The 15,031-nt window shown below is 45.2% G+C and overlaps 1 protein-coding gene across 3 annotated transcripts in view; it reads left to right on the forward strand.

The window, feature by feature from the left end:
• EPHB1 (EPH receptor B1) overlaps positions 1-15,031 on the forward strand; it is a 446,794-nt gene that overhangs the window by 358,280 nt on the left and 73,483 nt on the right. For all 3 annotated transcript variants that reach the window (XM_024244263.3, XM_054552661.2, XM_054552662.2), the window contains 2 exons: positions 1,546-1,654; positions 2,520-2,584. In XM_024244263.3, the coding sequence (XP_024100031.1) occupies positions 1,546-1,654; positions 2,520-2,584 (174 nt within the window). The remainder of the gene's footprint in view (positions 1-1,545; positions 1,655-2,519; positions 2,585-15,031) is intronic.

The raw sequence follows: 15,031 nt of genomic DNA on the forward strand, positions 1-15,031 counted from the left end.
TTCACCCAGAGGTTCTGATTCAGTAGGTCTGAGGAGGGGTCTGGAAATAGTCATGTTTAACAGTCGGGCTCAGGTAATTCTGGTAGCTCATGGGGAACCTCACTTTAAGAAGTATTGTCTGGTGGGCATGGTGGCTCACACCTCTAATCCCAGCACGTTGGGAGGCCGAGACAGGTGGATCACTTGAGGTTAGGAGTTCAAGACCAGCCTGGCCAACATAGTAAAACCCCATCTCTAATAAAAATACAAAAAGTAGCTGGGTGTGGTGGCATGTGCCTGTAATCCCAGCTACTGGGGAGGCTGAGACATTAGAATTGCTTGAACTCGGGAGGCGGAGGTTACAGTGAGCCAAGAGTATGCCACTGCACTCCAGCCTGAGTGACAGAGCAAGGCTGTCTCAAAAAAAAAAAGTATTGTCATTAGGGTTGCTAAATAAAAAATAAGATGAACAGTTAAATTTGAATTTCAGACAAACAAAAATTATGTTTTAGTATAAGTATCTCCCAAGCAATATTTGAGGCATACTTATACTAAAACCTTTTTCATTATTTATCAGAAATTCAAATGTGATTGGCAGTCCTACATTCATATTTCCTATAGCTGGCAACTCTAATTGTAATAGAACATAAATAGCTTGACTTCTATATGCCTAGGTCCTGAACATTAGGTAATAGTTCTTTAACACCAGTGAAAGCATAACCAGGACAATACCAATACTAGCCAGCTGGCCCAAATTATTTGTATAGATTAAAGAAAAGAGATTTGGTATTTAGGACACCTATGATAGAGCAGACAGGGTGAAATGTGCTTCATAAGATTTGATTTTTTTCAACAGACAGGAAGTCTGAGGGTCAGAAAGACTAAATTGTGTGTGCAGTATCACAAAGCTTACACATGGTAACACCAGGGTTTAGATGAGCTCTGTCTGCCTCTGTGACCCTTAGGCTTCCCATTCCACTGCATAATTCAGCATGGTTCTAACATTTGGCAGAAGCCTTGATCATTTTCTTCTTGAGGGGGAACTCAGAGTGCTGGGCCATTCATTTCTCAGGCATTTCTTTATCCTCCACAGTGCCTGGAGGTAGTGCTGGCTGACTGCGGATATTCTTTAAATATCTGCTCAATGAATCTGTTGACTCTGTGCCATTTCATAACTTCATGCTTTAGAAGATATTTCAGCAGTGGTTTTCATTTAGATAAGTCCCCTTCATTGGAATGTCCTTAACATGGCTGACAGTTCTTTGAAAGACCTTCCAATTGAGGGAATATAGATTGGGAGTCATCTCTGCTCCAGGAATGTCATCAGCTGTAGTTCCCAGATTCTGTCACAGCTGTTTTGTTTTCATTGTCCTTTGTTTTTGGTTGTTTTTGTTTATTTATAACTTAAAAATTGCTCTTTGTTTTGGTTAGACTTACAACTCTGACATATAGAAACTGACCTCTACATATATGTATATTTAGATCATGTTTTTGGTATTGTGCGCTGAGTATCAGCTGTATGCAAAAGGCACATGGGGAGGATTCTAATGCCTCTTTCTCACCTAGATGATTACAAGTCAGAGCTGAGGGAGCAGCTGCCCCTGATTGCTGGCTCGGCAGCGGCCGGGGTCGTGTTCGTTGTGTCCTTGGTGGCCATCTCTATCGTCTGTAGCAGGTAGGTCCTTCACTCTCACTTGCTCTCCTTGGACCCAGGAAGCCCCTCTCCATGTGCCCTTTCCCAGGCTGTGTGAATCAGATAGGGTGTGACCATTCATGACCACAATCATCACTCCATCTCAATCCAAGAGCAGCCTAGAATTCTTTAGATATTTATTTAGCTGGGAAAAAAAATCATATGAGAGCTGGGCAAAGCTATAAGTAAACAGCATCCATCCTCAAACCTCATTTTAATGAAGACTTTTAGCCCCCCCTTACACACAATGGCTTTTCGGAGTGACAGTTACAAAATTGCATTTGACTCAGTGGAGCATCCAGCCTGTGCACAACCCATCCTCCAGTTAGAGAGCTCAGGCTCTCAGCAGCCAGCAAGAGGGAGGCAGGCTGGCAGGAGAGAAGATGAGGAGGAAAGGGAAACTCTGAGTTCTGCAGAAGAGCTGGCCCTGAAAGCCTTGTGATTTTTTAATACTGCTGCTACTGCCTTCAGTGCTTAGCCCAGATTCTGTCATGCAAAGCCCTGTAGTTGGCTCCCTCCCAAGCAGTTCTGCAATGTAGCTTAAGTGCTGATGGACATCCTCTTCGCCTCTGCCCCCATCAGCACTGCTCTCTGAATGGGGTCCCACAGTCCCTCCAGGCTTCTGCAAGACCTTGGCTGGAAAGCAGACCCATCTGCCCACAGGAGTGAGTGGTGGTCAACCAGAGCTCTAACTGCAGCAGGAGGGCTGAAGTGAGAGTTGCCCAGTCCCTAATCCTGGGAGATGCCCCGGGTGAGCCCCCATCTGGCCTGGGGCCTAGATGGAGGTACCTGGAACAGACTGGTGGGTGTGCCCTGTGGCTGAGAGAGCCCCTCTTTTTATCCGCAGGAAACGGGCTTATAGCAAAGAGGCTGTGTACAGCGATAAGCTCCAGCATTACAGCACAGGCCGAGGTAAGTAGAAAGCAGATACCCAGTGTCTGACCCCCACAGGCCACTGAGTCAAGTGGGCTAGTGCTCAGAGCTCTCTTTATAGCCAGACTGGCTGGTCCCAGTGGCAAGTTGTCTTTCAGCCCCCAGTGCCTTGGCCACCTTTCTGCAGGTCCCCAGGGGCAACAGGCTACCCTCCCATCTGCCGTCTACCTGTTGTGGGTACTCATTGGATGCCTGGTGGGTAGATTATTGTCTGCACTGATAAGCCCATATAGGACACAAAATGCAGGGAAAAGATTGGGTTTAGCAAGTCAATGAATCCTCAAATCAGACTCAGTGGGAAAAGATGGAGGGTTCTCTGTTAACATCTTCTGCCTTATCTTATCCAATTGAGAGGCTGGGGAATTTGTTAACCAAATTCACAGATAAGCCATAGAACATGAATGTAGGGAATTAAAAAGATAGCAGAGCCCAAGAGGCCAAAGTGCTGGGATATCTCCCAAGTGTTTTCCTTTAAGCAGTACCTTTAAAAGTTTTTCTCACTCCTTATCCTCCTCTCTCTTTTATAAACCTATATTTATAATATTTTTATAACTAAAATTTCTTTTCACCAAGGTGCAACATAAAGTTCTCTGCCACACTCATTTTCTCATCTGTATAATGACAACATTGCGGGATCTGAGAAAGGTCTCTCTAGGTCAGTTGGGCCACCTGCCTGCCTCCAGAAAGCAGAATTCTCAGATCCTTACAGCAGACACATTCTGTTTCTAAATAATTCCTTTTGAATTCAACAGATGCCCTCAGAAATCTGTCCCAGCAGTGTGTGCTATGCTCTGTCGAGGCTTCTTCTGTGAGCCTCATCTCACCTCAACCTCAAGGCTTCTTCTGTGAGCCTCATCTCACCTCAACCCCCTTGTTGCAATGTAAGGCCAGTGCTTCCTGTTTTCTCAGCAATAAGCATGGAAAACAGACCTCCCAGGTACCTACACACCAAGCCTGCCTCCACAGGGGGGTTCTTCTGGGGGTGAACATGGACTCCCAGGCCAAAGTTCTCACGGACCAGACTGCTTCTTCTCTAAGGTTACCCAATGCGGGAAAGTGATGCCAGGATGTTCATAGCAGCAGCTGCACCATGAAGGAGCTTGTGTTCTAATGCAGCCAGTGCCGACTCAGGCTGTACAAAGGGCACTTCATAGATGTGGCTTTGAATCTAAGATCAAGACCCTGCCAAGGGTTCGCAGAGGCCCAAGCCCCTGGCAGCTGGGCTGCTGCCCAGGGCACTTATTGCTGGAGGGAGTTGTGGGTTCTGCACTGGCTTGAGCACTGCTGCTTTCCCACGGTGCCCCAGGGAGCCCCTACCATCAGCAGCCCAAATGGGGGGCCCTCTAGGCCACAGGCACAGCTCCTGCTATATTCAGAGTCCTGTTTATTCCTCTTTCTTTCTCTCCCTGGGCCACCCTATTACTCCATTGTCACTGATTTCAGAGGGATCAACCCTGCTCTGTTCTCTTTCCTTTCCTATGGTCTGACTGTGTGTCTTGCTGCATAATCTACAGGATGCTTCTATTTATGTTGGCCTGTGCATTAGCCCTTCCAGGCAGGGCCTTACCTTCCCCAGCTGGAAAACAGGGACTTTGCTTGTACCTGTGATTCTCAAGTGATGGTGCACCCACCAGGGTACCTCAGTATTTCCTCAAGGGCGACCTTCGTCTCCCTGCTTCCCTGCCTCAGCCTCAGGATCCTGACATTGCCTCCCTGACTCTTGCTCAGGGCTGGCTCTTTTTCATCATGAGCCACTGTAAGGTCCATTTCAGATCTGGCATCCTGTGAATGCTGTGGATGAAACATTTGGAGGTGGTCATGTCAGCCTGAAAGTGGAGCCAGGACCATAAGGATAAAAAATTAGGTTCAAAAGGAGGAATCTCACTTCGAAGTCGAGAGATATCCAAAGATGCCTTAGGATGACTTAGGTGAGAGCTCCCTTTCCAAAAGCGTGCAAGCCAACCCTTGGCTTCACTCCTTGGCTGGGGTATAGAGGTTCTCCAAACATTGAGTGGGGTGAAACTTTGTGCCCTTTCAGCTACTGCAACCTGAGATCTGGCTGTTCTCCTGCTCTCGAGGGGTAGCTATGCCAGGCCATCACATGGTGCCCATGTGCACAAAAGCATGCTTCCAAAATGCTCACAGCCACCTTTTGGGGGACTCTGTTACCTCTCAGGCCAACAGAGGAAGATTTTACTGGTTCCTGAGATCCATAGAAAAACCAATCCTCAGTCTGCAGTAATAGTGGCCTTGCTGGAACAAGAGAGGACAGCTGAAGGAACATCGTTGGCCAGCTACATAGTCGCCATTCCTGGGACTCAGGATGGATGCAGGGTTTTTTGTGGGTCTGGGTTCACTCCCTTGGCTTCCTTGGAAGTCTGTCCTCTTTTTAATTTGGTTTGCCTTTTATAAATCTTGTCATTTCCCTCTATTCATAACTATTCTCTTTTGATCCAACCCTGGGCACCTGGCTCCTCTTTGCACCCAAGTTCTCTAAACTCAGTCTCATGCATTGAATTGCATTTGTGCGTTTACTCCTGTGAATATCCATCTCCCTGACTAAAGCTATTACTGTTGGAGAATCATGGTCAAAGGAGTGTAGAGCTGGCAGATGGCTCAGCATACATATAACAGAAGGGGAAACTGAAGGCTCTGATGGAGGGAGGGCCTGGCCAAAGAGGGGGTAGGGGTAGAAGTAATGGGTTAGGGAATTCCCTGCATTGGGAGTTTTGTTCTAGCAGCTCTCTTAAACTCATTGAATCTTCACAACCACTCTAAGAGAAAGGAACTAATCTAAGAAGGTTAAGTGACTTATCTAGGGCACATGACTAAGTAGCAGAGGCAGACTACACACCTTCTAAGCCTGGCTGCAGAGCCCATGCTCTTTCCACAGCCTGATCATGAGGAGCAGCTCCAGGACTAATCCCAGCTGTCTGAGTTGGTGTTTTGTGGCTCCCCACTCTGAATCCCACTGCAGGAGGCAGAAAGATTGATAATGTCTGATCCAAATGTGTTCACATAACTATACCTGGACCATCCACAGGCATGAACTTCAGGCAGACAGCAATTTGGAGCTCTGAGATCTTCCTGACCAGGGAGTAACAGAAAACCAGCAGCTCCCCAGCTTGTTCATTAATGCCTGAGAGAGCCCCTGCCTCTCTTGCCTGCAGGCAAGGCACAGGACACTACAGAGAGGCTGGCAGCCCCACCCCTCCCAGACCTTCCTTTCAAACTGATGCAAAGCCTGAAGAAGAAATGACAGAAATGTTTGCAAACAGAATACCTTCTCTAGCTAGTTGAGACATGGCAGATCTAGTAAATCTGATAACATAATGTGGCTTCTAGGACATTGGTTTAATGTTCTTCCTCAGAGCCTGGAGCACAGTGAATAGGAATATAGAGAATTTGGATTTGGGTGGAAAGAGGCTAGCTGGAAAGCAGGTTGGAAGAGAAGATGTGCTGGGTGTGGTGCCGGATGCTCTTCATCTGAGCCTATCGTGCATGTTCAAGTGTGGGAGGGTGGGGATGTGGCTTTCAGAGTCCTGGAAGAGGCAGAGAAACAGTTTGTTCTCATGGTTTTTGTGGGCCCGTTCTCAGTAGGTGCTGGCTGACTAACAATTGCCTGGATATGATTTAGGCAGTCCAGGTGACCACCTCGATGATCTAGGTGGGCAAGTATAAGTTTGAGAATCTATCTTGAAAAAAGTTCCAGTTGATTCTACATTTGGGAAACATAGACTCTAAAAGGTATTTACAAAGATTAGGTTACTACATACTTTGTAGAGGTTGACACCTCCCTGATTTCTGAGTTGGCTGGAATGTGTGGGGGTAGGGAGAGTGGAAGATGAGAGCTTGTTAAGGGGTTTAGGGTCAAGAGCTTTCAGAAAGCGGCCGTGACAGACTCACATCCGTGTGTAGGCAACTGCAGATAACATTACAGCACTACTGTTGGTGAACTTTGGGAAAAGCACAAACAAATGGGGTATGTGCCCAAAGACTTTAGATTGGCAAACACCCTAGTTTTCACACAGGGTAAGAGGACAGAGCACAGAGATTACAGAACAGGAGTCTGAACTTGATCCCTGCCAAACACTTGGAGAGATGATTAAGCAGATGAGTTCTGGGCATTTACACTTGAATTCAGTGATCATTGGGAACCCCCAAAGATTCGTTAAGAAAAAAATATGAGGGCCTCATCTAATTTACCAGGGTTTTACCTTTAGTAAATTCAAGAGGACTTGCAGATGGAGTGAATTTTTATTTTGAAAAAAATATTTTATGGTCTCCTAAGGGAAAGCATTTTTAAGTGGATACAGAGCTTGTCTTCCTACCAAACGAAAATAGGTTAGTGACTCTGTCAGCCAGGAAGGAAGTCCCTGGTGTTATTTTAGTCCTTGTCCTATTCAATCTCTTGTTTGTTTGATTGTTTTTTAAATTCATGACTCAGGTGCAAGCATAGAGAAGCTTATTGAGTGTGTAGGTAACATTTGGAAAGCATAACTAACACCACAGAAGATGAATCAAAATTCAGAACTATCCAACAGCTTTGAATGCTAATTTGAAATCTGCAAGACAAAATGTTAGCAGGATAAATCTGGAATCTAGTGTTTAGGTTAAAACAAAAATAAAGCAGTGCAAATAGGAGACCTAACTTGCTGTTTATTTGTGTGAAAAAAATGAGTTAGTTGACCACATTCTTAATATCAGTGATATATAGCTGACAAAAATCCAAGCAATGTTATTGATGCAGTAAAATACTACTAATAACCACCAGTATTGCATACTTACTCTGTTAAACACTTTACATAAATTAACTAGTTTCATCCCCCTAACAGCCCCATGAGGTACATTTTGCATATGAAGAAACAAAGCCTCAGAGAGAACAAGTAACCTGTTCAGTCTTGGAATTAGTGATTTGCAAAACAAGGTTTAAAACTCAGATGTGTCTGACTCTGTGGTCTCGATAAGGGTTCAGATCAGAAAAGGTGATATATAAACAGTGTCTTCTGTGTGGTAAGAACACATCTAGAGTGATGTTATTTCTAGGATCCCATTTCGAGAAGGACATTGTCTGCAAAGTAGCTGTCCAAAAGAGAGCAGCTTGCTTGTGGAGCAGTGGCAAGTTCTGATCTGCTACCAAAGAGACTTGGAAATGCCAGTGTTCAGTGCTGCGGACACCCAGGCAGGGACCTGGAAGTCATCATCCAGCATAATGCCATTATGGCAAAAGAAAGATGTTGTTGGCTTCATGAGATTAAATGGCACCATCAAGTGAAATATCAAAGTAGGCCAGATTTATTCATTGTAAGTGCACTGCTTCCTCACTAGAGCTGTCCAGCAAAGAGACAGTCTGCCTTGCAGGGAGGTGTGAGTTCTCTGTTCCTATTCAAGCAGAGACTAGATAGCTGTCAGTAAAGGATGCTAGAGAGAAGATTTCTGCTTTAGACAGGATATTGGACAAAATTACACCCGGAAGCATGTCTAGTTCCAAGATTCCACACCCAGTTTCTGGATTCTGGGTGGTGCCTGTATTTCAGAACTGCAAGAGACACAGCATCCAGCCCAGAAGAAATCACCTCAGGAACCAAAGTGCAGGTCAGGTGTGTCCCTGGAGGAGGGAGACAGACTGGCAATTTCGGCTCCCTCTTCTGGAGGGTAACCAGAGCATTAGTCACTGAGAAGAGTAAGTGAAGTCTTATTGGGAGAGGAGGAAAGTCTCCTTGGTACAAAAGGCGGCTGAGTTTACAGTGGGGGCTTATTAAATGTCAAATAAATTTTATGAGCTAGATTCACCCATGTGTCTGCTGCTGGCTGTAAGCCAGAGACTCAAGAAACCATGTTAACTCTTTTGGTCCTGAGATCATCAGCTCCTGCCCTTGGCTTCCCAACAGCTCCTCAGTGACCCAGAATCAGTGGGCCTTGCTGGGAAGGACCAGCCTGTCCCCATCGTTGATACCCACAAAGCAGAGAGATGTTAAGCTTTTTTTCTGAAACACTTTCTTCAAGAGGAAGCAGCTATGGTCTACTTTCCTTCTTTGGGAGATAGATGTTCAGCAATAACTGGTTTTTGGGGCAGATCCCAAAAATGTGGTAAAACCCCCAAACACAAAGTGTCAGGAAGGTCCTCCTCCCACCCACTGCTTTTCCAGCCTGCATTGTCTGCCCTGAGGTTCCTGTCCTGGGTTCTTCCTCAAGCACTGGCTGGGCACCCACGACCCCTGCTCTCATGGAAAAAGACAACCACCCGTTGTCCTGGTCTTAGCCCTCAGAGGTCGGTGGGGCAAACTATTTCTAGTGCTCTTCAGCCTTCACTAGTTGGTTTACTCCAAGAAACTGCCCAGTCTTCAGCCTTTCAGCTACCACCCATGTGCCTCCCAAACCCACAACTCCAGCTCCACTTTTCTGACTCTGTTTTCAGTCCGAGTTTTCTGACCAGCTTCTAAGCACCTGCATATTTCATTTGTACATCCAAAGTCTAGAAACACATGTGCCAGCACCTTTTTCAATAGGATTTCTTTCCAAAAGCCCTTCACCTGGTTAATAGTGCCATGTGATTCTAGAAGTCTTGGCATTGACTTGGATTCATCTTGTCCCTCCCTAATTCCCCATGTCTGACTGCTCATCAACTGCAACCACTTCTTCCTTTGAAATTTGTCTTGTCTCTTCTGCTGTTCTTGTTGCAGCACTCCAGTTGAAAACTGTTATCTTACACCTGAATTAGTATTACATAACAACCTCATAGCTATTTTTCCAACCTCCAGCCCCTTCCCCACAGCACTACATGCAAATGCTGCAGCTTACCAGCAAAATGAGCCCCCCAATGCCCCACTTTCAGTACATCCGTCCCCTGCTGATGGAACCATTGTCAGCTCTGTGTGTCCCATGACATCAATCCTAATGCTTCTATTTGGTAACCAAGGCCTTCCCATGCTTCTGACTATCACTGATTCCCTCCACATTCAAGCTGGTATCACTCTCCCCACTCATGCACTGCCAGGCCTCTGTTAGCTGCGGCTCACGACACTCCAGGCTCCTCTTTTTCCAGTGTAATATGATGTGCACTTGTCCTTTCAGGCTCAAGCCAAGTTCTGATGTTTTCAGGATTCTGACCCTGAAGACTGGCACCCATAGCCTCTGCCTTTTCTGGTCTCTGCAGCACTTGCAACCCATTTCCAGATGTAGGCTCCTGATCCAAAACTATCCAGCACTGTTCTCCAGTTATTTCATATCTTAATTGCCTAAAGAAACTTGTGAACTTTGTTTTGCTGATAGCTTCCACACTTCTTAGCACAGTGCTGGTTTGGAGTCCTGATTAGTGTTGAGGAAAAGGGTTGATCAACATACTGAGGTGGAAGATTGGATGAAGTCCCTGTATGTAAAGATCTCCAAACACATAAAACCCCTTGTGCTTAAATATCTGGACCAATTTTAGAGGAGTCACAAAAAATGACATCGTCTGCCTTGAATCCAGAATGAAGAGCAAAAAGCCACACTTTCTCATTGGTCTGTTCAAACCTGCTGGGACACAAAAATATTAATGACTAAATACAGCCTAATGCACTATCTCTGAAACCATACTGTGGAATTCTAGGCATCCTCCACCAGCTGGGAAGTGCCAGGTTTGTGCTGGCACCCCTGGAGCCATGTGGGTATTCGTGATCTCCACTAAGGTGTCCACGGTACTGATTTTGTACTTCCTGAATGCACAGGAGGCCTGGATAGAAGCATTCACTCCTCTCCCTCCAGCTTTCAATCCCCAACTATCACCTACTGTTTAAAATGGCCCTTTCCAGCCCTCTTCTGCTCTTCCCTGAGACCCTGGCACCTGTAAGGGGTCTCCCCGACTTTTCAGATACACTCTACATGTCTGCGACATCCCCAGAGGCATGTCCCAGCCTTTTCACTTTTGAGAGCATCCTGATCTACTGATGCAGGGTCTCTGACAATGCTCAGAAGTTTCTTCTGCTTCAAGAACTACTCCATTCCATGCAACAAGGTTCTGGACAGTGGCTAAATCATTTCTCCCCAAACCTAATATATTTAAAGGCTTGGTTCATGTTTAAGATTTCATAATTCTCCTGAGACTATGGTCCTTTAAGGCTGTAGTTAATCTCAACTGTAGCATAAGTGAATTTTGAGGTCAAAGAACACACATGACTGTAAAGTAGATCTTTAATCAAAATTAATAAATTAAAAGAACATAAAATTAAAGATTTTTCTCTCTTTTGAGGTACTAATTATCAGCAGTTTAAATCCATACATAACATTTTTGTGCCAAAGGTATGTAACCTATGATGAAAATAATTGGAAACTATAAAATATAAATATGTTAATATTTATATTAGCAATAATGATAATATAAAACATTGTACGGATTACTATAAAATGCTTTACATTATAGGGATATATTACATCTGATGTTATTATTACTGCCACTAATAATATTTCCCCAACACTCACAAATCTGAGAACGTTTTCTGAGCCCTGTCTCCAAACGTTTGGCTGTGCCTGACTCTGTAGCTGACTTGAATTCCTTGTTCACTGTCTGATGATTCATTGCACTAAACACCATTTTCCTGATAATTAAAAACTGCTCACTGGCAAGTGGGAACAGGAACAGGCTGATGTAGGATTTATGCAGAAACACAAAATGAGCCAAAAGACAAATGACCTGTTCTGCCTAGCTGAAGGCTTTTTTTTCCCCTCATCATCTTCTAAGATTTGGAAAGGCTAGCTATACTGCAGGAGGGAGGTCTAGGAAGATGTGTCATTCTGAGATGAGGCGGATGCAGGGGGAGCCCTTACGTGCTTGGTTGAGCATGCTCAACCAAGTTACTCTCCTGATTTAGAACACAGACTGCCGCCCCTCACAGAGGAGCAACACCAAGGCCACCTTCTCAGCCCACCCTATCAGACCTTAGGGGAAAGTCATTGAGTTTGAGCCATTTGTTAGACCAATGATTCACTTTTTCAGTTTCCCTTCTTCAATGTGACAATGCTTTCCTCCATTTCAGGGGAAATGAGTACTGAGTCTAATTGTTGCATAGATGCAGCCATTAAGATGTTCTAAATTGATGTTGCATCACTACTCCAGGCAGCCTTCTTGGCTTCTGGGGAAAGGCCTCAGTGACACCAATGCCCATGGACCCAGAACAGCAGCTGTGACATCACATATATGTGTGCACACACACGCACACACATACTTCTTAATTCTACAAGCTAGCAAAGCAGCACACCTCTCTTCATCAGTAAAGTGCACCCATCTTCACAGTGCAGATTTTGTTCCATTTATGTGCACTTATTTGCACATTACTGGCCCAAAAGAATCCTGGCACCATTAAGAGATGAGCCCTTTCCCTTCTGGGAATAGCTCCTTCCTTGAACTGATTGGGGCCAATATCTGTAAAACTCATTAACTCAGAATCCTTTCCCATTCATCCTTATGTATGTCTTTACTTGCAAACCATTCATTACCGCATATTCTAGATTGTTTAATTAATTTCCATGGAAGAGTTCCTGTAGGACAGCTTAGCATACATCATTCAAAAGCCTTTGATCTAAAATAACAAGGTAGTTATTTTTGAAGTAACTAATATAACCCTAAGCGGCTTACAACCCCCACTGCCCACCCTCCGTTTGCTTCCTCTTCCTACCTCCCCAAACACTTCCTAGAACAATTTACTGATGATATAACAAGTCTATCAGTCAGTGAGTCATCACTGTACATCAGGCACTGTGCTAGGTATGTCGTCAGCAATATGTTCTTTAATCTCACAGCCACTTTGGGAGGAAGATGTTACCGCCCTCATTGGCAGAGGAGAAAACCATGCTAAGAGGTGTGTGCCGACTTGTTACATTACACAGGGCTGGTAAAAAGTTTGGGGGCCCTGACCTCACCTGTGGGTCCCAGCATCTGGGCTGTTTACCTCCTCTCACCACAGCACAGAATTTGGGAGAAGTCACAGCTTGTTAACACTGACCTGCTGTCCCTTTTGCATTCTGAATGCATCTGTTGCTGCCAGTCGCACATCAGCTGGCTTCCACCTGCGGCATCAGTGTTTCTTTGCCTGACTGCTTTCCCTGGCCCTGGAGCCTTCCCCACCCACCCGTACAACAGACCAAGCAGCCTCTGACCAGTTGTGTGGAAATATCACAGCTCCCTTGACCCCAGAGTGGGACAACTCTGAAGCATGTGCTAACCTAGACATTGCTTAGATGTGAATCTCAGGGGAATTAGGCCTGCTCAATGACCCACAGTGGTCAGTGGCTTGAGAATGCACCTCTTATAGGCTGCCTTCCTTTCCCTATCTTACTTCCCTTCTCATCTCAGGTACTTCTTGGGATCACCACACAGATAAGCCACTTACTTTCAAAAATCTTGCCTCTAGGGCTGCTTCTGGGGGAACCCAAAGTAAGACAGGGTGGCCTGGAGATGCTGACCTGGGTTCTCTATATGCTTCCAATCTGGTTTGGCTGTTCTTACTCTTCACTTGTTCTTTATAACAAATCAAAAAGGACTGGCACCCGCATCTCCGTTTTTCTCTTTGTCCACTGTTATTAAAGCAGAAGTCTTTTCCTACACACACACATCCCTCATATCCATCCTGGGGACTAGAATATTCTACATAAAGGTGAGGATCTCTCAATTTGCTTTGTCCAAATTTCAGTCTATACATTCCCAAGTCAGTGTCCTCCCAAAGCTTTCAAGGAGACTTCTAGAATGGTGTGAACAACCCTAAAACAAGTGACTGGGAATAACTCATCTTTCAGAAAAAAACTGTTCTTCTGGGCAGGACACCTGGCCCTCCTTATCTTAAAAATTAATCCCCTCAGGCCAGGCGTGGTGACTCGCACCTGTAATCCCAGCACTTTGGGAGGCCAAGGGGTGGGGGGGGGATGTGGATCATGAGGTCAGGAGTTCAAGATCAGCCTGGCCAAGATGGTGAAACCCCATTTGTACTGGAAATACAAAAAATAGCTAGGCGTGGTGGTGCATGCCTATAATCCCAGCTACTCAGGAGGCTGAGGCAGAAGAATTGCTTGAACCCGGGAGGTGAAGGTTGCAGTGAGCCGAGATCACACCACTGCACTCCAGCCTGGGCAACAGAGCAAGACTGTCTCAAAAAAAAAAAAAAAAAAAAATTCCCCTCAATGGTTTGCTGTATCTTCTGTCTTCCTTTGGATTACACTCTAGTATTTCCAGTCCTTGCCTGAATTGGTGACCAAGCAACACCAGTTTAGGGGAGCTATAGAGCCATCAGAAGTTTTTTGGATGGAAAATGTCAAAACTAGAGCTGGGGCTCACCAGGGAACAAGCTGTAGTGGCGAGGGGTGGGGAACATGAAGAGGGGGGAGGTGCTAAAATGGAGCTCATGAAACCTGAGGCCTAACCTCAGCCTTGGGCCCCAGTCACTGCACCTGGAGCAGTGTGGCTTTTTTAGGCCTGCCTGCCCCTGCTGACCTGACTGTTTCTTGAATGAGACAGCACTACCTGGCAGAGAAAGCCCCTACTCCTCCCAAGGCTGTGATACCAGACCTTATCATTTGACCTTCAAAGCCCCAGCCTTTCCACCACCCACCACCATGTAAACAATTCCTGTACTTTGCTTAATGACATATCAAACGTGTTGAAAAATTACATTGTGAATGAATGCATTTGTTTCTTGGGTTCCATTTCCTTTTTTTGTTCCCTCTCCTCTACTTTTTGAATGTATTTTTTCTGCAGTGACAATTCTCTACTTTGTCCCCATGCACACCTATTTATCTTGCCACTGTATATATCAGTGACAAGGTCTATATTCCCTTATGTATTTCTCATTCACCATTTTATTTGTTTTTCATACTTCAGTGTGTCCGAAGGCATGAAGAGTCAATCACCATTTTTCTTTCATACCACCTCATTTTTTCTATGTAGACTTTGCTCTTTTCTCTATTAGTATTTTCTAAGCTTTTCTCTTCACATATTCTCTTCTGGTGTACCGTCTTGGCACTTCCATCTCCAGATTTTTCTAACAGCAATTTCTCTCTTTGTAAAAATATCCATCCTCATCCCTCTTACAGCCCTGCACCACAGCCGTCAGTTATAACCTTAACAGTGGCCTCCACTCAGGAAAGTTGTCAAGTTGATAAATATTGATATCTACCCTACCATTTTACCACCACTTTTCGGCTAATGCATTTGGTTGGCATCAATCAGCTTCCTTGCCTTCTGTGAGCGCCTGGTGTGGGAACTGGTCCCGATCTGTCACTTATAAGTAATTTGCTCCACATTTCATCAAGAGCTCAAAAAAAAGAAGAAAATATGGAGGAGAAGTAGAGGACAGAGAATCAGTCTAGAATGACCCAGAAGGAAGGGAGATGGGGAGGCCCAGCAAGAGGAGGAGAGGCAGAGAAAAGTTGCAGCCTGGTGTGTAGGAGAGCTCCTCC

The sequence above is a fragment of the Pongo abelii genome, chromosome 2 (genome assembly GCF_028885655.2).
Source record: "Pongo abelii isolate AG06213 chromosome 2, NHGRI_mPonAbe1-v2.0_pri, whole genome shotgun sequence".
Taxonomy (NCBI): domain Eukaryota; kingdom Metazoa; phylum Chordata; class Mammalia; order Primates; family Hominidae; genus Pongo; species Pongo abelii.